Source organism: Heliangelus exortis, chromosome 1 (assembly GCF_036169615.1).
Source record: "Heliangelus exortis chromosome 1, bHelExo1.hap1, whole genome shotgun sequence".
In the NCBI taxonomy this organism is placed as follows: domain Eukaryota; kingdom Metazoa; phylum Chordata; class Aves; order Apodiformes; family Trochilidae; genus Heliangelus; species Heliangelus exortis.
The window spans coordinates 138,399,905-138,424,198 of record NC_092422.1 but is presented as its reverse complement, the minus strand read 5'-3'; the positions used below and the strand labels follow the sequence as shown (position 1 = coordinate 138,424,198).

The 24,294-nt window shown below is 38.6% G+C and overlaps 1 protein-coding gene across 2 annotated transcripts in view; it reads left to right on the top strand.

The window, feature by feature from the left end:
* Positions 1–24,294, top strand: part of DGKI (diacylglycerol kinase iota) — a 219,170-nt gene that overhangs the window by 119,609 nt on the left and 75,267 nt on the right. For both annotated transcript variants that reach the window (XM_071727048.1, XM_071727056.1), the window contains exons 13-20: positions 2,033–2,146; positions 2,744–2,881; positions 4,017–4,095; positions 7,882–7,937; positions 8,773–8,835; positions 9,057–9,130; positions 10,526–10,637; positions 13,051–13,250. In XM_071727048.1, the coding sequence (XP_071583149.1) occupies positions 2,033–2,146; positions 2,744–2,881; positions 4,017–4,095; positions 7,882–7,937; positions 8,773–8,835; positions 9,057–9,130; positions 10,526–10,637; positions 13,051–13,250 (836 nt within the window). The remainder of the gene's footprint in view (positions 1–2,032; positions 2,147–2,743; positions 2,882–4,016; positions 4,096–7,881; positions 7,938–8,772; positions 8,836–9,056; positions 9,131–10,525; positions 10,638–13,050; positions 13,251–24,294) is intronic.

Genomic DNA, 24,294 nt, shown 5'->3' with positions numbered 1-24,294 from the left:
CAGTAATTTGAAGTTCCTGTTTATCAGTTAAAAGCATTTACAATAGTGGATATTGTAATGCAACCTGCACCAGTGGGAGGCTGAGGCACAAATGTATGAACAATGTCAGTGGCAATGACAAAGGGCTAATGACAAGTCTCTTTAAGGAGTCCTGGCCCCTGGAGTGAAGCTATTTGGACTCTTTATTCTGTCTCCTGTTATCAGTACTGAAGGAGAGATTTTTGAAATGGATGCCTCCTCCTTGGATGTGTTCAAGGGCAGGTTGGGGGGGACTTTGAGCAACATGGTCTAGTGGGAAGTTTCCCTGCCAACGCAGGGAGTTGGAACTAGATGATCTTTAAAGTCCCTTCCAACTCAAACCATTTTATGATTCTATGAAAATTAGAGGATTACTTAGCTCTGAAAATCTCTTAAGGACTGTACTTTGTCCTACCATGGTGTCTATGCTAGACCTAAGTACCTTTGGTGACATCCAAGTTCATGAGAGTTCTAAGTGATCCAGATGACTGTTATCAGACAGTGAGCTGTAATGTGGGTTCACATCACAGTTGAATGCATTAATAATTGTACAATTGGTTATGATAAATAACTGTTTGATAGATGATATTTATATTTGATGAAATTTCTTCAGGAGACTTGAAGACACACTCTAGAACACCAGGTAGGGTGGTAGTTGCCATATCTACCAAATACAGTCCTTCAGATTCCAGCCAGATTCCTTCAGGTTCCCAATGCCCATTTTATGCTGGTTGTTTTTGTCGAAGCTCCAGTTTCATCCCAGTTTTGGGTAAGATTCTATTTGAAATCATAGTACTGGGGAGTTGGGGATTTTTTCTCCCCTTTAGTGTTGGGGAGGAAAAATGCTGTTGAGCTGCAGTGAAGTTTTCAGTTCTATGTCTTATTTAAAAGCTCAGATTCCCAGTAGAGACTTCCTCTTTCAATATCAGCATCTGGAAAATAGATCCAATTTTATCTTATATTTATTTTTTTTTCTTAAATCTTTATTTTAAAAATCAGCACAGGTTCTTTCACAATTTTTCTTTTATCCTAAAGGTGAGAAATAGTTTAAGGAAAAGTCCTATATTATTGTAGCAGGGGTTTCAGTCATAAAAGGTTTCAGAACATTTTCAGCACTTCTTCTTTACCCTCTTTGAAATTACCATTTAATGAATACAAAATATTTTACAGTATTTTTTCCTGGTTAGGTTTCTATTTAACATTATTATGATTTTGTGAGAGCGGAACATTTCTCTAAAATAACCAATAGTTTATGATACAAAAGAGTCAGATTTATTATTCCAACACAAAGTCTTCAACCCTGAGCATTAGAATTTGTCTTTTATTCTAGTCTTTTAATCTATTTATATCTATATGTATTATGTGTGTGTGTGTGACTAGAATATATATATATATATATATATATATTATGCTTTGCAACGAGTGGAATAATTCATCACTAGAGGTCTCTTTGTCTCAGGACTGGGAGACCTATGGGTAAGTCCATGCTTGAGTTGATCTGTACCAGTTCCAGGACATGCTCTGGTATACTCTGCTGTTTTAATGCATCCCTCTCATCTCATTTCATGACAGTTGTCCAAATTTTAATTTCTTTTAGCATAAGGACATTTACAAATCTATTTTGAATTGTCTGTATTCTTCTTCACTTATTTTTACATACAGTATTTTTCAGAGGAATAGTTAAGCAGGCTTTGCCAAGTGCAGTTCTATATGTTTTCATTTCCTGCTTAAAGAACAGCAACTTATGTTCTTCCTCTTCTCAGTAACTCCGTGTTCTGTTAAAGATAACCAGTGTTTACAGCCTTCTGCTTCTGCTGGCACAGAGTTTATTTTATGAATACTGTTGTACCTCTATGCCAAAAGGTGAAACCTGAGAAGAGGCAATCGTAGAGTTAAATTTTAGATAGTGAAATTCTCTGTAAAGGGAATATGATCAAAATATGTCTTTTTCTTATTTTTCCCCATCCCTTCTGATCTTCCTGACTAATGGTTTTATGCATTTTCTATTTGATAGGTGGGCTGGATCCTCTCCATCCTTGATGAGCTGCAGCTCAGCCCCCCACCTCCTGTGGCTGTTCTTCCGCTTGGCACTGGGAATGACCTTGCCCGCACCCTCAACTGGGGTGGGGTAAGCACTGACTGGGGTACCCCTATGTATGGGTACCCCGATGGGCTCTCAACTTGCTGATCTGATTTAACTGTGTAGTAGGGTGAAATTTCTATTTGGCTAAAACAGCAGGCAGGGCTGTATCCGATGTCAGCTTCAGTTAGGCACAATGGTTTGGTTCAGTTTCCAGCCTGGGATCTTGAATTAGTAATGCTGTCGTTGTTTATAATAAAATAAAAGTGTTTATAGATGTAACTCTCTGTTTTTTTTAGGCCAAGCAATGAGGAGGTTGTGCAGGCTTCTAATTTAAGCATAGTTTAAATTTTATTTCTCTGTGTTTATCCTTGGTGACACCACTAGAGTTACTCCAGGCAAAGCAAATACACTTTGTGTACCTTTTCTTATGCTCTTACTTTGTGTAGCCTATACTTGTGTACCTTGGAAAAAGCTTGTTAAATTGCTTGATATATCAAAATTTAGCAATATTTTGAGATATTCTTAAGAACATTTGATCTGGCCTCAATGAAAAGAGGGAAGTCTTCTATGTAACTGGTGAATGACTTGCTTTGTTGTCACTAGCCATGGCTGACACTCTGGTAACACTCCCTCTGCTATCAGGGTTACACAGATGAGCCAGTGTCCAAGATCCTGTGCCATGTAGAAGATGGGACCATTGTCCAGCTGGACCGCTGGAATCTCCAGGTTGAGCGCAACCCCGATTTGCCACAGGATGAGCTGGAGGATGGGTCACGTAAGGTTAGAGCTGTCTTTCTCCCAGGAAAATTATAGGATGCTTAAGAGCATCTTTGGATTATATCATATGAGGCATGAGGAGGGAAGCTCTAAAATTTTTTTATAATCTAGTTGTATCTCTTCTTTTTCTCCTTTTCGTGTGTCATTGCTTCTAGAGATTTCTGAAACTAAATACAAACCAACCATTTATTTGTTGTTTATAAGTCTCAGACACTGAACGTTCATCTCAAGAATTAAGTTCTGGCAAAAATCCTGGGCATCTTAGCAGAAAAGTTATTTATTTTTCTACAGTTAACCCAGGGTGACAGGAGAAGCAAACTTGCGACCACCATCCATTCCTAAATTAGAGATATAAATCTAAAAACAGGATGTAGAATTCCTTCAGATTTTGCTAATGGTTACCAGCCTTTTCCTACTTTACAGCAAGGAGTAGTGTATTTTTCTATTTAATGTCTGGGTCTCCATGTGATCTTAGAGAATGGAAAAATCTTTGTGAGGCAATCACACGTATAGTCTTATGTCATTTGGAACAGAGGTGTTACAATAATACAAAAAAATTGTGACCCTTTTTCCTCTTCTCACTTAAAATTTTCATCTTAATGTATTGAGTACCACTGTTGTTTCTACACAGTCCTGCTGGGTGTGTGTAATGATGGAGAGGCCAGATGTGTGCTTCTCTGCCTCATGCATCCTTAATAGAATGAGGGCTTCTTGCCTGGGACTTGTATTGCTCCTGGTAGTGTATGAAGCAGGAAGAACACAGCTTGAGTTTCATTTGCCATGCTGAACTTCAAGTGCCAGCAATTAAGAAGACCTTTGTGCTGATATGTGAAGTGGAGCAGCATTAGGGGAAATCTCAGTGACAATATAAGGAACCCTTTGATGTTTTACAAACGTATGTAGATGATCACAAAGCACTGTAGATGTGTTTGTGCCCTTTATGCATTTGTATCTGATTACCTTCCACAAGCTTTTACTAATTTTCAGAGCAGTTTTCTGCATACATTTCCCTACTATGTTCTAAGCTCTTCATCTTAAATTTTCATGAGATGCTAGGTATAAAGTAGTTAATTCCTGGTGTGGCATGGAATGTTTAATTTGTGTTATTTTTACGTGTCTTTTTCTTATCCAATTACAGCTTCCTCTCAGTGTTTTCAATAATTACTTCAGCCTTGGATTTGATGCACATGTTACACTGGAGTTCCATGAATCTAGAGGTAATCAGATTTTTTTCTTTCTTAGCCTTGGGAATAGGTAGTTATTTTATGAATTACAAATGGAGTTGGATTTAACATCCTGTTCTTAAACTTCAGAAGCAAAGCTGAAACATAAAACCCCAAGATACAGGCACAAGTAGGAAGGAAGTGGTTGTATTGTGAGTTTCCAAGGGGCTTTATGACTTCAAAATGAAAAAAGTACAAGGAAAAATGGCATTCACTGGAGAAAAAGGGCTAAAAGGGGAGCTTTTCAAAGTCTTTGATCTTCTAAAGGAAATGCCAAGTACAGATATAAAGGAAGTCTATGCTTATGCAGAAGTGTCAGGATAAGAGCAGAAGAAAAGCAAATGGAAGTCAATGCCTATCTTGTTTCCAATGTAGAGGTGGATGGAGGAGGAAAACCTTCCACAGCAAAGGTGTGGGAGTTGCAGGGTAGCTGGAGGATAACTGTGTTTTCAAACTGAGCAGCTGTTGCCTGTGGATGAGTATGGTGTAATATTGTTGGACTTGGTACAAACTCAGAGTGGCTCTGTGCATGTGAAAGGTTTTAATGAAATCCAAAAAACTGTCAGGAATTGGAGCTGTCATAGCATCTTGTTAATCCCCTTGCTGACTGCAGTTATACCACCCTATACAGAACCAAATATGCCTTAACAGGTGGGCTTTGGACTGATATGAAGTGCTCTATTTATATGGCTTAGGCAAGCATGCTTGTATAAACAAACCTTGTTAAATTGTCTGTGCTCAGCTTTTGGTCATTTCAGCTTCACATGCAGGTGTTTTTTCTGAATGACAGCTTCCCTTATCTTCAGTCTCATACTATCTGAGTGCCATTTCAAGATGAAAAGACAGCACTCTCATGCTATGCTAAATAAAGAGCAGGATACATGATGGAATGAGCTAATGCATATTTAATAATGTTTAAGACTGCTTCAAGCTTTAGGAATAATAATGAGGGGCTACAAAAGGGCACAGGAATGAAACAATGACAGCTATATGCATTTTTTTATGAATGCATATCAGTATGCATTGCTAATGTGGCTGTGAATATACTGGGTAGATGAAATGCGTGACTACTTTCTCACTTAATGGAAGCATTACTTAATAATGAAGTCATGGAACCCTATAAAGAATGGATGTTATTCCAGAGATGCCAGTGTTTTAAAAATTTACAGGACTGAAAAAATCCTTGGCAGAGCAAGCTTTGTGTGTGGGAGTGCCTTTATGTGGCCAGAAGTGTTTTTCATAGCACAAGTGTCTGCTCTTTCAAGTCATTAGTGTTGGTCTCTTCCTTACCCTCTCAAATGCTAAAATACACAAATGAGTCCTGTGTGGTTTGGGAGAGCCAAACTTGTGGCCTTGTAGATGTTGCTGGTGCATGTGTTTTATTTTGTTCCTATGTGGAATTAAGCAGTGCAAAGCAGATTCTCATCTCATTTGCAATTGATGACATTCTAGAGAAACTCTGAGCAAAACTCTGAGCGAAACTTAAAGAACTTTTCTGGCTGTTGCATTTGATCCATTAAGATAAGTGGTTGTCTGCAGTTTCTTATATGGAGCTATTGTAATCACATATAGTATTAAAACAAAAGGAAGCACCCTGGCCCTCCACTCTTCCCCCTCCTCCTCCTTCCACCAAACCAAAAATATATTAGATTGTTTTGACTTTCAATGCTATTAAAATTTAATTTTTGATGCAGTAGAGATTGGTCAACTGTTCTTTTTAGAATAAGTGGTGGCTGTACTGTCTCAGAGGAACCTGTACACAAATGCAGCTTTTTCCATGGTAACCACTGCACTTTTCTTGTCACTAATCAGATTGAGCCTGGAGGGCTGGCTTCAAGCCTAACATATTTAGCTCTGCACCTTTAGAAAGTGTTCTGGGCAGCGACTCTTTCCAGAGTCACAATTTCCTCCCTTGTTATCCTCATGCTTTGGTGGATCAAAGGAGATGTGATTTACTTTATGCTTTTTGACATGTTGTTTGCTCCCTCAGCTCCTCAGGGCTGTTCATTTACAGGACACCTCACCCTCCCTCTCACACACACACACAAACACTTTCCTTCTCCTGCTCACTTGATGTCTTGAGAGGAGTGTGGATGGAGTAAGCCTTGGATATTCAGTCAGTGATTTACTCCTACAGTAGCAATTGCAGTCTAATCAACTTTAGGTTCTGTTCTACATCATAGTCCTCCCATCTGCAGTGTCAGAGGTAGGAGAAGTTCAGTATGCTGAAGGCTTCTGACCTCAAAAAGGCTTTTCTTTTCTGCTTACCCACTTCCAAACTGGGGTTTTGGTTCTGGTCAGTATTTATTGTAAGTTTCACAAAAGAACCAGTGCACTGGTGGTATCTGTCTGGAATAATTAGGGATAATCACATCAGATCATATGCATCATGGGCACTGAACCTTCAGGAGCCTTCTTCTTCTTAGTATGGGATGGTGAGACTTTCTGTAAAGAGCTGCAAGGTCAGTAAGTGAGTTGAGATTTACATATGCAGTGAAATTAATTGTGTAAAATTAATAAAATTTAATTAAAAAATTAATACATTTTGAAATTAATACATTTTACACAATTAGTAAAAAAGAGGTGTCCCCGACTGTCTCACTGACAATACAACAAATAGATGAGAACAGTAGCTGGGAAAACACAGAGAAAGTAGCTTATTCCTACAAAATGGAATCCTATATTGTGAGATATAGTGACTTCAGAGAGAACTAGAAGCATTGTTTCAAGTTGTCATTTGAAAAGGAGTAATTTGGAAGTGTTCACACCAGTGTGATATTTTAGCCAGAGGGGCTATCTTGAAACTGGGATGTTTTCATTAGAGAATAACTGAGCAAGGACAGGTGGTTAGTACCAGCGCTGAACATAGTGTCAGAAAGGTTGCTTCTGAAATCTCTGGATGCCACAGGCTAGAAAAGCAGGCACAGAAATGACCTGTGTTTTGTCAAGCATTCCATATACTGGGAGATTAAAGGAGCTCCATTTAGGTTATCAGAGAGAAGGTTAAGAGTTGATTTAATCACTGCGTATAGGTATTTACTCAAGGAGAAGATATCTGATATTTGGGGGCTCTTTAATCTGTCAGGGAAGTATAATAAGATTCAGCAGTTGGTGGTTGAAGTCTGAAAAGTTCAAGATAGGGAAAAAAGCCCACATTTATTTTAACAGGGAGAGTAATTAACCGTTAGATGCGTATTACTACTGGACTATCAAAATTCTCCATCAGCCTAATCAAAATGAAACAGCTCTCTAAATAGGTTTTAGGGGGACTGAATTTCTTTTTATGCTGGAGGATTTGGGTAGAGATGTCTAGTCTTCAGTACTTCTTTGTAACAGTTTAGGAATTTAAGTATTTAATTTTCCAATTTACTAATGCATTACTCACGCTTCAAAGCATGGGTTAATATTTCATGGATTACTAATACTTCTTAGAGGTCTGTTCTGCATTGGTAAAAATTGAAGTGGCCCAAAGGGTACTGAGGGATCATAAGATGAATTGTCTGAGATGTGCTAAATTAACTGTTTGTAGTCTCATTGTCTCATGTTTCTGTGTACTTTTCACTCTTCAGGAAAGGGGAAGATTTCAATATCAATGTCTGAAATCTGATAACAAATAGAGGCACAGAGAGGGGATTCTCACACAGGAGACTAGAGCTATGTTAATATTTCCACTGAGTGATGTATACTGAAAGCACTGTCATGCTGGAAGGGAATGTGATAGTACAATGGAGCTTACTTTTATTAGAGTGTTTATATTTTCTCCTTTTTATCCTTTCACAGAAGCAAATCCAGAGAAATTCAACAGCCGATTTAGAAACAAAATGTTTTATGCAGGGGTGAGTAATGATTCGTCTTAAAGAATGATGCTAACTAAGTTGTTCTAATGTTTTCTAAATTACCTTCCCCCCCACTTTCCCACTTTTACCAGCTGAAATTTAAAGTGCATGTGTATTATTCCTGGCCATACCACACACACTTATCTGTTGGAAAGTGCCCGAGACACTGTTGTTTTACAGTGCTTACCATGGAAATGTTAATACTTTGGACATAGTATGGGTCATGTCTTGCTTCTCCTGCTTCTGGCCCAGTCTTCTCTACAAAGTGCTCTGCTTCTTTCAGGGTTTGTGCAACACATCGATGCTGACTTTCCTCAAGAAATTCCCCAAGTCCGTGTAACTTTGAGGAGTGGTCTTGGATGTAGGGTCACGGGGAGTGGAGGGTAGAGATCAGCTATTTGGAGTGATTTATCTTCAGATGTGAATATGGAAATAAAACTATCCCCTTCTACATTCAGGATGGACCATGCTTTATTCTAAAATTCAGTCAATGAGAGAATTGCTTAAATCTTCTGTGAGAAAAACACTAATTTGATAATACATTACATAGGATGTCTTTCTGGATGACAACTCCCATCATACCTATGTGTTTTAAGTATGTGAGCAAGAATTTGTATTTAAATCCTTGGGTCCAAGGACCTTCTTTGGTTAACCTCTCAAAAGGGAAAATATCATGATTTAAAAAAAAATTTAAAAATCATATCTCCTGAGAGCAAGAAAGAATAGGCTTGACAAGGGATGACATTTTGATAAATAGCTCTGTGGTTGAATAAGAAATGAGGAAAGAGAAGAGAGAAATCACTGATGAAATTTCCTGCACTTATTTCTGTTGCAGGCAGCCTTTACAGACTTTCTACAAAGAAGCTCAAGAGATTTATCCAAGCACGTTAAAGTTGTGGTAAGTAGAAGAAATTATGTCCTAGTATTTTGGGAAGAGGGAGGGGAATGGAAGGAGAGGAGATGAGAGTTTAATGGCTCTGTTACTTTTCAGTTTTGAGCATGACATTTGCAACACATTCCAAGGAAAGTCTTGGGAAAGTTGTTACAAAGCAGCAACACTTCCCTTGTCTGTGGCTCCATTCAGCAATTTCTCTGTGCTCTGTCACTTTGGCTTTGTAGTGTGATGGTACAGACCTGACTCCAAAGATCCAGGAGCTGAAGTTCCAGTGTATAGTGTTTTTAAACATACCCAGGTAAGATCAAGACAGATGCTTGGAGTTATAAAACAAACAACCCCACCCCCACCTTTTTTTAAAAAAAAAAAGGTACTTGCAAGTTGTCATCAGAATGGGATCTGAGTTCAGGGTGCAGCTAAGCCATCCTTTAAGAAGTTGAATATTTGATACAGAGATTTAGAAATGATTAACAATGTGTTTTCAGAAGTTGTGCATCTAGCCTGAAAACAAGATAGCAGGGACACGGATGCCTGAACTTTCACTTAAGTAGAAGCAGGATGTGAACAAAGAAGGTGGGGATTGGGAGCAGAGGGGGAGGGGGAAGAAAGGATCAATATTTTTATAGTAAAGGAACACCAAACCACTGAAAAAACTGCTATTTTTTACCACATTACTCCCAAATAGAAATATCGCTATATTGTTAACCTTCTTTACAGCAGTAGTCTCCTAAAATTTTTGATTGTGCATCCCTGTCAGTAAAAGAAATTTTGAGCACCACCCCAAAATATGTATATTTATTTATAAATTATCTAGATGTATTACAGTACTAAGATACTACACACAATTAAAACCACACACACAAAAAGAAAGGATGTAATGAAACAAGCATGATTTTAGTGTGGGTTTTTTCTTACTTATTAGATGCACAAATAGTATTTTTTTCCCACACTCTAATTTTGTTTTTGTGAGTTGTGGATTTTTCTTGCATTCTCCCTGTGGTACATTCACCTCACTTAAAAGACCACTAAGGTTTAGAAAGGCTGGTTTAGACAGCCTAATGCTTTGTTCCCTGTGCAGTCCCAAACATTTGATCTTTTGAGTCCTGCACTGCCCTCACTGTTGTCACCTCTCTTGTTGTCACCTCTCCAGAGTTCCCACTTCTGTCACTTTTAGATCACCTTTACATCCACTGGTAGGAAAGAGAGATGCCACAGCTGCATCTGTTCCTGCTTCTTATTTATCCCTGCCTCCTCAAGTGATGGGAGACTTTGCATTCCTTATGCACTTAGAGTGTCTGAGCCAGCAGGGAGAGAAGAAATGGAGCTCCAAGGCTGGAGTTGCTGCTGCAGCCCCCTGTCTGCCTAGGACAGGGACTGAACACCTCTCTGGCTTGACAGTTCAGCTGCAGAAAGCAAACCAGAACAAAGTGCTGCTGCTCTGTTATCTATTTCCTGGTGTTTTCCCATTTTAGTCTCACAAAGGAACCTGCTAAAGAGTATCCTGGATAGTATACCAGCTTGGAAACAAGAGGCAGATTTTCCCTTTTGTCCAGTCCTTTCCAGCATAACTTTTAATTGTTGCTGAGTGGAATCCTGGAGGACAGCTGAACAGGCTAATAGTCAGGCTACTAGGTCAGGACCCATCAGGGCAAGCTACTTATTCAAAGCTTGCTTTCCAAACCTCTTTTTGTAGGTACTGTGCTGGCACAATGCCCTGGGGAAACCCTGGAGATCACAGAGACTTTGAGCCTCAACGCCATGATGATGGCTACATAGAAGTCATTGGCTTCACCATGGCCTCACTGGTGAGTAGATTGCAGGGATCACCCCTCCTGCAGGTACTGCCAGACTTGGTGAGTTCAGAGCTGCAGAGTGCAATGTTGTCCTCATTCTTGAAGAACCCCCATGATTCCACATATTCAGCAAGCTAGGGCTAAAACATCCTTTGCTATTAGGTTTCTAAATAGGGAGGATAAATTGTAGCTTTCTAACGAAAGAAATGTTATTTAATGATACTAATGTACTCTTGGCAAAATATGGCAAATTTGCATGTGCAGTGCTCCCAAGTTAAACAGAGAGATTATGACAATAAAAACAGCATGCATGGGCATTTTTAGTGTGGGAATGTTCTGTGGTTGAATAATTACTGCTTTTTCTTTTTAGCTTTCGTGTATTTCAGTATATGACATAAAGGTTGAATTTTTTTTGGAAAAACTGGTGACTGGAAGCAAAGATGAAATATCATATAAAATTACATGCCCATACAGTTTCCAGAAGCCCACTAAAGATGTGGTGAAAATCTGGTAATAGCTGCGGAAAATTCAGTAATATTTCTGGCACAAATGTTCTCTCTTTGTTCTGCAAAGCAAGGATGATTCAACCAACAATTTTAATTTGGAAATGCACTTTCTGTCAGTGTTGTCCTTAAAATGAACCAAAGCTGAGCTGCTCTAAAAGCAATCTCACTGTAAATATGCTACTGTCCTACTATCACAGTGGTTAAACAGAGTGACAGTCTCTTTAGAGGATGATTAAATGCACTCAAGGTGGTGGTAGTTATCCCTGTGCTAATCTGCCTCAGGCACCACAGCTTGAATTGAGTCTGTGGCCAACAGAATGCACATATCAGGACTTCCCGGTGGGTTTGTTTAGGTCATGCTTTGTTGCTGCTATGTGGTTTAGGTTAAAGCTAAGTCAGATAAGCCTGTTTTCACTAAACTCACACATTAATTTGTTGTGTGACCTGCCCTCAGTGTATATCACATTCAGTGTATGCCCACGATAATGGTGTTTGCTTCCTCAAAGAGAAATTCAGACAAATCTAATCTTCAAAGTAAGCAAAAGTAGAAGATCACCTTGATCAGCAATCATTTCTTTAGAAGTCTAGATTAAAGATTCTTTTTTGGTCTCTCTATTTTTTTGATGGTCTAGTGGATTAGGGAAATAACCTACAAGTAAGCAGAATTCTGTTTCTCAGCCTAGTAGAACTTGTGGAATGAACGTTTGTTACTTGACCCCTGAAGATTTCAGAGTATGTTTCTGAAAACCTTGTCCGAAGTCTATTTACCATTTACCAGTTGGAAAGCTTCATCTGCAATCTTTTTTCTGTCTCTAATGTGTCTCTAGTCACCATTGCTAGATTGATCTCAAAGTTACCAACATTTTTTATTGGGGCTGAATTTAAGTATTATGGTCCTTTGGATTCTCTGTAAAGTAAGCCTAGTTCAGAGCTGAAGGTCTGCAACTCTACAGTGATTGTGATGCTGTGGAACCACTATAACCTTAGACTGTGTTGATATAATCCTGACTTGCTCTGTACATCTCCCAGGTGTACTTGGTTATAGCCAAGTGAAACCAAGGAAGAGAAGTACTTTGTAAGAAGTGTTACTGTGAATGTTATTGCCCTTATTAGTTGAGCCATAATATTAAGTGCATGGGGCAGGATTAAGGCTTTGACTTGTGTTTATGCTTCTTTCTGTTAGTAGTGTGTTAATATAATTTCTTTTTCTGCAGATGATAGATGAGAATTAATAGTCACACTACAAATTAGACAACTGTTTTTCTGCCCAAATATGTCTGCTTAGAACTTGAAGGATTTGCTTAGCTCTGTTTCTCAGCCTGTCTAGTCCTGAGGTTGAATTTCAGTGTAAACCTTCATAATAAGGATTTCAGATTTATCTAGTTCACATTAAGAACTATATTTTGTTCTGGAAGGGAAATAATTTTTCTGTCTCATAGATGTACTCAATTAGGGTTGTTGTTTTAAAGAGCAAAGTATCAGTAGCATTACACTGTTAGTGTAAAAACAAACCAACCAAAACAAATTGAAAACTTTTAGAATAAACACAGCTATTCATTTGTGCATGCCCGGGTGTTTATACATACTTGTATGGGCATGCAATATTCTTGACATATAATAAGGTGATGAGGTGCAATGCAAATGGTAAATATCTGCCCATTACTTTTGCTTTTGATATTTTAAGTCCTGCTTTGCAGTTTTGGACAGAAAATACATTCATTGTGGCTTATTAGAATACCTTACACCTGGAATGATATGTAATGGGTGCTGTCAGCAAAACTGCATTTCAAATTTAACTGCCTCAATTATCTGTTCTGAGGTTTCTTTTCTTTGACTTTACTGTTTAATGCTTTTTTTAAAAATCTATTTGTGTTTGTTTTGTGGGGTTTTTTTTTTGTTTTGTTTTTTGTTCTCTCCAGGCTGCTCTCCAGGTGGGTGGTCATGGAGAAAGGTTACACCAGTGCCGTGAGGTGACACTTTTAACATACAAGTCCATCCCCATGCAAGTGGATGGGGAACCGTGCCGTTTGGCTCCCTCCCTCATTCGGATCTCCTTGAGGAACCAAGCCAACATGGTGCAGAAGAGCAAGAGGAGAACATCCATGCCTTTGCTAAATGAGTGAGTTGGATATGTGCATGTCCTAATGGCAGGAGGCCCCTTTGGGGCAGCATATTCAGTTGCATGTACTGGACTTGCAGTGCATCTACAAAAAAACCCAACCAACCAACCAACCAAGCAAAAAATAATTCACACCTCTGAACTTCTTTTTCCACCTTATCGTAAATATTTCCCTGATTTTCTTCTATCCTTTTATGTTTTGGGTAACCCTTTGTCTTGCTTCTGGAAAGGTGCTATATCTTTCAGCTATTTAGAGGTTTGTGCAGGCTCAGCAGTGTGCCTCTTGGCTTCTGACAGTTCTGCATATGTACACCGTTTACCTTTCAAGTTCTTTTGGTTCATTTTCTCAGCTTCATTGATCTGCTTTTTAAGCTCCATTGGAGATCCTGGAACAAACTGCCATAATCAAGAATTGCTGAGGATATCCTGTAGTCTCTGTTGTGGGAGCACGCTCCCTGAGTGTGTTTAAGGAGAAGGACCTGGAGGTCCAGAAAGGGCTGTTTGCATTTTCTAGAGAATCCAGTTCCAGTGTAAAAAGCTAAATGAGAAATAAGTAGTCTACAGATAAAGATAGAAAAACTGAGATTACTGGAAGCACAGAACATGTGAAGAAGAAAAGACAGAACTAACATTTCATAACTAAACCTTGTTTGTAAGCACTGCTGAGATATTTTTACACCCCCAAAAATTCAAATTTTGACCTATGAAAATGCCCATCCAATAAAATAATTTAGATTATTGTGTAGAGCTTATCTCATATAGAAGGTCTTTACTGCTTCTTAAATGATATACTGCTTCTTAAATGAAAATAGCTATTGCCTTTGCTGGTTTTGATGAAGTTTTCTCAAAGTGAAACAAAGCAGTCTGTCCCTTCTACAAAGATACTGAGCCAAAGGCATAAAGTTAACTGTATTTCATTAAAACATCCATGCACTCAGAATTTAATTTTTCTGGGCAGGTGGGTTGGGGATTTTGCCCTTGCAGCTGCAATGCCGAGGCAAGGTTTATGAAGACATGTAATATATTTCATGAGACTAACTCATATAACTGTTAAAAACAGACAAGGTCTCTTCAGGTATCTTAAAGGTTGACTGTGTCTGTCATCTGTATCATCCAGTGGTGCTTCACTTCAAACTTTGACTCCAGCCCTTTAAAGCTTCCTGTCGTCTGCTGGTTGTCAATCTGTTCATTTAATCAAAGCCTCCCCAGTTACTTTCAACATCTTCCTGTACAATTTAGCACTCTGTGTTCTCTTACTGAGACTAATGCTTTAAGCTTCAGTGGAAGTCCAAATCTATAATGTGCAATTCCTATTTGCCTGGAAAATACATAAGGTATACTCATCTCTCTTGAGCAGAGAGGAATAGCAGACTCTTGCCTGTGGGCAGCACTGCCTGATTTCATCCAACCACAACTCAATCATTTGGAAAAGCTAGAATTGAGCAGAGAGCAATCCTGGGGTATCTACTGAGGGAAGCTAATGCAAATGTGAAATGAAAATTCCAGGAACTGTAATCTGATAATTAGCATGGTTAGGCTTGGATTTTGAGATCTTAATGTAAGCTGTGGTAGGGAAATACAGATTCATAATATATTCCAGTGTTCAAGAGGGTCTTATTTGTGGTTTGGTTTTAACTCAGTGTGATATGGTAGACTACATTGCTGTAAGTTCTTTGATTTGGCTACTGTATTTGGCTGCAGACTTGTGTCTTGGGAAATTACGGAGGATCTGTCAAGGACTCTTAACCTTAGTATGGAAAATATATTTGTTTATATTTCTGTTTACATCTCTATATAGGTATATACTTATATCTACATCTATACCTATATATCTGTGTGTGCGTGTACTTTGCTCTCAGGTGTTGAAGGGCAATGAGAGAGAGGAGCTGAATCTCTTGGTGTGATAAAAAGTAAACGTAATGCTAAAGATGAAACTCTAGGAAGCACTAGTGTTAGAAGAAGTTCATTTAATGTGATGCTGATTTGCAGTTTTTCACAAGAGAGAAAACTTTCAATTAAATATGTTTATCTACATTTCTTAACTTGATATCTGAAATATATCTCCTTATTCCATTGAAATCCCACAGATAGATTGTTCTCTTACAATCATCATCTGAATGTTAGATATGTTGAGAGAAGTAAGTGGGTCTGGAACTGACTAATATGTAGGTGGCTGTTTTTGAGCTCCTTGGGAGGAAAGTGATTAAAGAATTATCTAACATCACAATAATGCAGAGTTGCTTTTTTTGTTGGCTTTGCTATTATTGCTTCACAAGGAGAGCAGTAGGATTGCTCTTATAAGTTTTAGCTAGTCCTGTGCCATTAACAGAAAAAGTCTTACTCTGAAGAAGTCTGGAACTGTGTTTCTGTTTTCTTACTCAGTTCTCCTTTGTTTTGGAGATTTTAATGAGAGGAGATGTAAAGAGAATAATAAGTTTGTTTGCCTTGTTGATGCACTTGAGTTTCCAGGGAATAATAGTATTTAAAATTCAAGAGCCCATGTGTGATGCAGCTGGGTGAGAAGAACAGAGATTTCATGCTTCCCTCACTTGGGAGCAGGAGGCCTTTAGAAACATGATTCTCTTCTGACTGTGAGAGTAGTTATCTACCTGATTGCATCTCTTCTCCTTCAAAACCTGTAGATTCTCCCTGGAAAGAGACTGTCCAAATGTAAAAGGCAGGCATAATCTCTTCCTCATCTTACAATGCATTGCTCTGTAATGGGCATAACCATCAATCCAATAAAGTGTTTCAAGTCAGAAACAACCTTTTAGGTGCAAGAAATAGACAGAGTAAGGTGATGTTTTTCACTCTCGGTTACTGATTGAAACAAGGCAGATAGTAGGGTTGTGGGGCACAAAAGAAGGGTTTCTTTTCTTTGCATATGTCTTTTCTGTTTCTACCAATAAAAACAAATTTTGCTGCAGTCAGATCAGCAGACTCAGTTTTTCTGAAAAAGGAGTTTAATTATGTCCTTGTTCTCCTTCCCTTAAAAGACTTGCTGGCTAAGTTCTCATCCTTATTCTTCACTATTGATCACGGCAACATGTGAAAGACACAATATATAGCTTGGTTTTCTGTGATGAAGCCAAGAATGTGGACTTGAACTACAAGTAAAATGTGTGTGGAGTAAGAAGAAAAGCTGTGGTTCAGTTTTCCAGAAGACATTTTCTGATTAGAAACTAGAGTTTATTATGATGCTTAGTAAGTTCCAGTAAATGATCACTTGCAGACCTCAAAAGACAGTATTTTGTTTTCATTGACTTCTAGTTTGGATTGAAGGAAGAATGTCCTGCATGCTGGATGAGAAAGAAGAGGAAAGAGCTTTTAGATAAAACATATTACATAAACCTTAGAGAAACAAAGAGAACATCTGAGTATAAAAGAGAATCAGTCTCTGTAGTCTTGGAAGTTGCTATATATACAATTGACATTTCCTTAAGGGACATGAGAAAGAGTGGAGACAGCAATTTGTCATTGGGGATACAAATCTCCAGTCAGGGTAATTTTTTTTTTTAATTGGCCAACATTTGGAGACAATTCCATCCATTCAGATCTCAGTATTGGTATTTGTTTTCATTTCTGGACCTGCTTCCAAACTCTGCTGCCTTGAAATTATCCAGAGCCATGTGGAACAAATTCTGGAGCTCCTTGTCTTCCTTGTTAGCCGCGTGCCTAGCTTGTCATAGGCCATCCCCACTCATGTCTTTAGAGAGCTCCTTTGTGCCCTGTAGCAGGGATTTTTTCCCCTTTTGCATGTCTTCTGTTGCTCTTGGCTTCCTAGTGTGAACTTGGAGCTCTGCATGTCTCTTCAGCTTTTCTGTGACACATTCTGTTTGTTTCTGTTTAAATGTAGTATGTCTTTCTTTCTTCTCTTCCATTCTTTCCTTCTTTCTTTCTCTCTCCCCAACCCCTCTACCTTTTCCCTTGTCTGCCCACACTGTGTGCTGCCTTTCTCCTGGCCACTCATTTCCTGCTGCCTATAGTATCCATAAAGTGCAGTCTGCTGATTTGAGGAGAGTCTCAGCTCCCCCCGATTCCTTCACAGTGTGAGTATCTGGCTTTTTTCTACTTTCAAAGTTCCATAGTTTTTTGCTGTGTCATTCAGCCAGCACACCAAGCAGCAAAATCCAGTGAAAGTTGGGAAGCAGGAGCTCAGGTGGCAGCACGGCAGGCAGAGGGCAGCAGCCTCACCAGCAAAGGCTCAGTTCTCCAGTAACTGAGTAAGGTGAGCAGGACATGTCTGGTGATGGTGACCAGGTTCAACCAAGAGACTCATCCATAGCAACGGTCTGAATTCAGTAACCAAGGACCATCCCTGGGAACAATTGAGATAGGAGGTTTTTATCCTTTGATTTTAATCAAAAACATACTGTGAACAAACTCAACCATAAGCCATTATCAGCCAGAAAGAATTTATCTCTCAGCCGTATCTTCAGTTAGAGCTGAACAAACCAGGAAAATAGTCCCCCTGAGGAGTGGTGGGACATTGGCTGAAGCTGCAGTGAAGATGGGGTCACCCCTCATTTTCCTCAGCCTGGGCAATATCTGGATGACTAGCAACTCCACCATACTAACTTGATAGATAGTAGCTAAATTATTCAGGACCCTAATATATTTTTTAAAATGGCACATAAAACCACTTTACCATTGTATGTTGTTACTTGATTTAATTCCACTTATGGAAACATGCCATATTATGCAAATTTGTGTGTGTCCATGATTTAAAAAAAAAACACACCAACAAAACCAAGCAACAAATAAAGCCAAAAAACTGAAAAAAAACCCAACAAAAAACCCACAAATACCTCCAAACCAACCTAATCTATCCCCTTCCCCCAAAAATCACTAAAATAAAATCTAGCTTACTATAGGATGTCAGCTCAAGCAGAGAAGTTTATGTTTAGAATTTACTTTTTTTTTTTTTTTACTATGACGTAAAAAAGCCATTTTGCTTTGTATTGATATGAGTTTTGTCTTCATGCTTTGCCACTCTTACTATGGACATTTCTTCACACAGGTTAGGACTACCATGGAAATAAATTTGAAATACATATTGGAAAAGAACAAATTTCAGAGGTATAAATCTAGGTGTCCAGAGCAGATACTTAGTTCGAAGAGTGATTCTTATTCTGTCATAGAAGAAAGTCAGTGGTATATGCTAAAAGAAGACCCATTAACACTTCTGTGTTCTAAAGATTGAGCATAGACAATGGATTGCATAAAATCTTCAACAAACCAAAGTTATTTGGGAAAAATGACCAAGTAGTTGTCACAGTTTAACACTGGCCCAGCAATTAAACCAAGTAACAGATGCTCTCTATTAATCTCTCTCTCCTGCCTGATAAAGAAAGGAGAGAGAATAAGGGAGAGAAACTAAACTACACAGCTTTCATGAAATGATAATGATAAATAGGAAAAATTACTAAATACATACAAATATACAGGAAAATTGACATCACATTCCTCCCTCCTTTCCCTGAATAACTCTCATGTCACCACTGAGGCTGCAGGGCAAAGTCCAGGCTGGACTCCTGGCATCAGCAGCAGTCGGGAGCTGGAGGCAGGAACACACAGACTCATGGATCAGGACCTCAGGCAGAGGAACGGACGGAATCCTCCCAGGGTGCCAAAGCAAAAGAGGGAACGGGTGAAGAAAGGGAAGCAGGAAGGGCAGGAAGCTGGCTTGACCCTTGTGATCCCTGAAGCTTATACTGAGTATGACGTGTATGGGATGGAATACTCTGTTTGGTCAATTCTGGCATCTATCTTGTCCGTTCCTCCCCAAAGGAGGGCTGCAGGTGGGACCTATTTATACCTCTTGGAGAGTAAAATGTTCCTCAGAGCTGAGCAGTGTCCTTGGCTCTGCACACCAGTCTCTAGCAGCAACTATAAACATTGAGTGTTATCAGTCCTAGAAGCAGACACTGACTGAGAAACTTGCTGTTAATTCCAGCAAGTGCCACTACTTACAAGAGACTTAGCTGAAAGCAAAAGTACAAGACAGAAAATCACCTGTATCCTGGCCCAAACCAGGACAGTAGTTTTAAGAGCAAATTTCAGTTTTGTAGAAAAAGACCTTGGTACCCAGTTTACCATGAGCCAGCAGCACGCACTTGTGGCAAGGAAGACCACTGGTATCCTGGGCTGCATTAGGAGTATCTCCAGCTGGTCAGGGGAGGTGATCCTTGCTCTCTACTAAGCACCTGGAGGGCTGGACTCCCTGGCATGAGAGGGATGCAGAGTCAGTGAAGGGTGAGGAAGATCACTGAGGAGCATTCCTCCAATGAGGAAAGGCTGAGAGATCTGGGTTGGTTTAGCCTGGGGAAGTGAAAGCTTGGGTGTGATTTCATCAATGTCTACAGGTATCTCAAGGGAGAGTCTAAGGAAGGCAGAGCCAGGCTTTTTTCAGCAAAGCCCAGTAGCAGGACAAGAGGTAATGGGTACAAACTGAAACACAAAGAATTGTCTCTGAACTTCTGGAAAAATATTTCTACTGTAACGGTGACTGAGCACTGGCACAGGTTGCCCAGATGAAGTTTTATAGTCTCCATCCAAAGATATGGTCCTGGGCAGCCTACACTAGGTGGTCCTCAACTGAGCAGGTGGTTGGAAGACACTTCCAATCTCAGCCATTCTGTGATTCTGTGAAATTTCAGAAAGCTGCAAGTTCCTAATTATTATATTGTGAACAAGAAAATATTTCCAGTCAGTGGACCCTATCTCTGGGTCTTACTTGCTGTACTTTGCTGAAGAGCGGAAAATGATAAAAATAATTTGCCTCACAGACTGAGTATCAAAGCAAGCCTCCAGAAAAAAAATTGAGATAAATCTTACTGCTTACACAAAACATTAGGTAAGCTGCTGGTCTGGGAAAATGGGTATTGTTTCCAAGTTGAGGGATATCCCTTGGAAAATAAACTTCAAATTTTTTATACAGTTCATTCAAAGGTCTTGCTTGATAAGGTAGGATGAGAGAGAGACTCCTGAGCCCCAAACTAATTTGTAAGTCAAAGATGTTCTGTATCTTAAAATCTGTAAAAATAGATTAAACATGCTACTGCACTGTGACTGCCAATTATTTTGTCTGGCAAATTAAAATAAGAACCCATGAGGTATTAAAGAAATTTGATATGGATTGTGGTGGCTTTGAGATTCAAATGTTCCTCTTTTGTTGTTGAACAATGTGGAAAGAGCCTGACTTCCAGTTAGTACTGAAAAACAGGGCAGATTCTGCCGAGACCTGGGGATGCATACAGCCTGTCTTAGATAAGGTTTTATGCAGCAGGATATGGAAAGGAATTTAGAGCAGCCAAAAATATTAGGGATTCTGTCTTTGCTGCAGAAACAGTAGAACTGCAGTGGGATCCTTTTCAAATGCTTACACAGGGTGGATAGGTAAATACAAGTGTTGCATTTTAAATTGAGGCTTTTTTAAAAAGAAGGTGAAGACGGGCATTTTCCAGCTGGATGTTCTGTTGAGATGAGAGGAATGCACATGTGAGAGTGCACTGATGCAAAAGAGTTCTGAAAAAAAAATTACCATATGAAAACCCAAACATAATTGACTTACATAGCTTTTACTGTCCTTTTACAAGTGAAATAAACACTGTTGAAATGCTGTGATTTTATTTTTCAGCTTTTTAAATTACAAAACATGCATTAATGGAAATACAAGTTTCCCCCTTATTGGTAAATGGTTTATACTCTTCCGTAGATTTTGCAGGTTAATAATTGCAGTGAGGTACGTGTGTAAAACCTTTGCAATAGCAAGGGAGCAATAGGAAATAATTTTTTGCTTTTAGAAGTCCAAACACCAACCAGAATCAGCTTTGTGGGTTAGGCTGAATATGGGTGTTGTCTATAGGAGAAGAGTCTAAAAAAGTGTAATAGGAAACAAGGCAGAAGGCAGAAAATGAGCTATCCTCTGAATGATTAGTTAATCCTTAATAATTAGTTAAGGGTGGTAATGCTTATATATATTATATTTATATGTTAATATAAACATTAACCTATCTCCCCCCTTTTCTCCATTACCTGAATTATAGGGACCTGAGTCTTCCTTTTGTCAACTTTTCCTGTTTAGCATGTGGGCTTCTGTTTAGTGGGATCATTACTGTTGGAGAATCCCACCGTGCTTGAGAGTGTAAAGTATGAGAGCCCTACAGCCAGCACAGTGAAGGAGAGGGAAAACAAAGCCCAGGATTGTACCCAGCACTTTGGCACAAGTTTAAGTGTATGTGTGGGTCTAGTCTTCATGTAGCAAAATGCTCAGGTACTTGCTGGAACAAGTGTGAGCTAAGATAGTGCAAAAAAAGTTTGGTTGAGCTGAGTTAACCTGTTTTATATGAGTTAACCCTCATCAAACAGAAGAAAAATATGTGGTGAAGCTTATATGTTTTGAGGTATTTTTTTAGGCAAAAAGCTTAGCAAATGCTTTGCCTTAATATCGCAGTGGACTTTTATCCATCAGGTGAGGCTGGATGATTTTGCTCTGCTGTAGTAGTTCTTATGTTTTAAGTAGATAATGACTGTGAAAAAAGCACATTTGTAATGTATTCTTTTCAAGCTCTTGCCATTGATATCTCGAAAGTAAGGTTAATTTCTTCTTCTCCTCTGGTGGCTGTTTCCTTTTTCCACTTGTTTTAAATACTGGACCATATAATTAATTTTGCATGTTTATTTCTTCTCTAGGAGATAGGTGATTCATTAATCTGTCACTGCAATTATGCCCCAGAGGAGTGTGATTTCTTTCTAAAGTTTATTTTCGCAAGGGGGGGCCATTTTACTTTCACCTTTTCAGCTTACTGGATCATATTAAAATTTGTATGCGTGTGGGGCTGTATTCTGGAAGATTTGTCAGAAATTCATCACTGGATTCTGTAGAGTTGTTGGGCTGTTTATTGTTACCATTATTATCTTCTTCTGTGACATAAGAAATGGTTTGCAGGGTTCATAAATAATTTCAAAGTCTGTCTTTCCAGTCAAATTAACCTGGTGGTGTGGCAGAAGCACTGTCACATTTCTATGCAGGAGACCCAAGCTCTCTCTGCCTGTTTTCTTCGGGAGAATGGAGGCAGGAGCACGTTTCTTTGGAAAACCAGCTGTGCTCCAAGTGATTTGGCTGGCATCCTCTTGCCTGTTGCTTGATGATTAATAAGTGTGAAAGGAAAAAGTCACAGCTTCATTAAAAGCTGTATATTCTTGGTAGTAGATCAGGTTCTGCTGGTAGCCTCAGTGTGTGTGGCTTTCATTCTGTGTATTTGAAGAAGCCGTAGAATAAAAAGGATTTACTTCCCATTCTTTCCTGTCAAAACTCTGTGGTTTTACATTTTATAGTTGTTTGGGTTATTGTTTGGTTTTTTTTGTTTGTTGTTGGGTTTTTTTGTGTGCGTGTTTGTTTTGTTTTTTGTAGGTTTTTGTTTGTTTGTTTGCTGTTTTGTTTTGTTGGTGATGGGGAGAAAGTGGGTGGGAGTAATGATGATAACACTCCTAGAATTCCAAAAATTCTATAGTTCAAAGCAATGCATACCTTATGTTTTCTTTGGAAAGTGGCTTCCAACAACTGGATGGGTAATGTTAAAAATTACTTCACCTTATAAAGTTTATTTAGCATGATGCTGACTTCCTAAGACCTACTCCTGTAAAGAAGAGTGCTTCAGACTCTGGTGTTTAACCTAATGTGTCATGGGATGGATAATTTTTCACAGAAGGGTAGATTTAAAAAAGATAAAAAATTAACTGTTTATGTTTTAGTTCATGTCAAAAATTTTTGAGAGTTTCCAGAAAGTATGTCCTTTTCCTTATAATAGGAATTATTCAATATCTGGGTGATCTTCTATATTCTTGTGGAAAAGTCAAATCTGTTTGTCTGGTAGAAAGTAATATGATTTCCTTGCTCTGTTCAGCAATTTTGCAGATAAAAGAAAATAATTCTCTATAACTGAAATTACATGGCCTTGTTTTCTATGTGAGTGGAATAATTTTGAAAGGACCTCATAACAACTGTGTAGAATCTTTCATAGTTTGTTCCAACTAAATAATATGCATAGCTTTTCTACAAGGCTCATTTGGATTGTTATTTAATAATGCCCCAGACGTGCACTTCTGGTCCATGCTAATCAAAAGTCCATCAAATAAAATTTGATACAGTAAACCAGCCTATCTCTGCTCCTGATTTGAGAAGATTGATATTTAGTTTTGTGTTTAAATGAAACCATTATCTCTAATCTACATGAATGAAGCAGAATGTTTCGGTTGACCTGAATCTGTATTTATGGTCTCATGGGGCACATGACCTTTAGGATATAATTCTGTGGATTGCTGTGCTTAGGTAATGAGGTTCTTAATTAGATTCTTTAGGAGGTAATGGAATTCATTCTTCTGTACTTTAAATTGCTTTTCATTCATGACTTAATTCACCATTTTTAAGAATAATAGCTGTAAGAAATTTAAATATTTTAGGTTGAACTGCGGTTCAGCAGTTCCCCCGAATTTGTTTATCAATTTTTTACTGCTATATGTGGAAAGCTTTTCTTTGTTTCATTACAGTTGAGCAAGTTGTTTTATACGGTGTCTAAAACATCCATTTTTATTACGGCTGCACTAATGCTCACTTCCAGTGACATTCATCACCCTATTACTAGTTTTTGAGTGAACATGCTGATGTACTTCAGCTTTGTGGTTTCTGAATTGGTGTGAACAAGATAAATTGTGCAGTTTCTATAATAACATGGGTTATTACTAATATCTATGAAGACTACAGGAGTATTGATGGTGGAAGTGTTTTCCTCAGCTATTAAACAGAGCTCTGTATGGAGCTCATAAGATCTGAGTGTGAATGAGTTAATTAGTTGCTTGATGAGGACAATATTCCCCCGTGTAAAATGCCAGTCTGACAGCATAAAGAATGAATGCTCACATAGTGAACATAAAGCTATATTGAATAGGTAATAAAATTTAGTGAGATATTAATATAATGATAGCCAGCAGCCATATGCTTGCAGAGCAAAGCGTATTTGCAAATAAATCAGGAACAAAACCA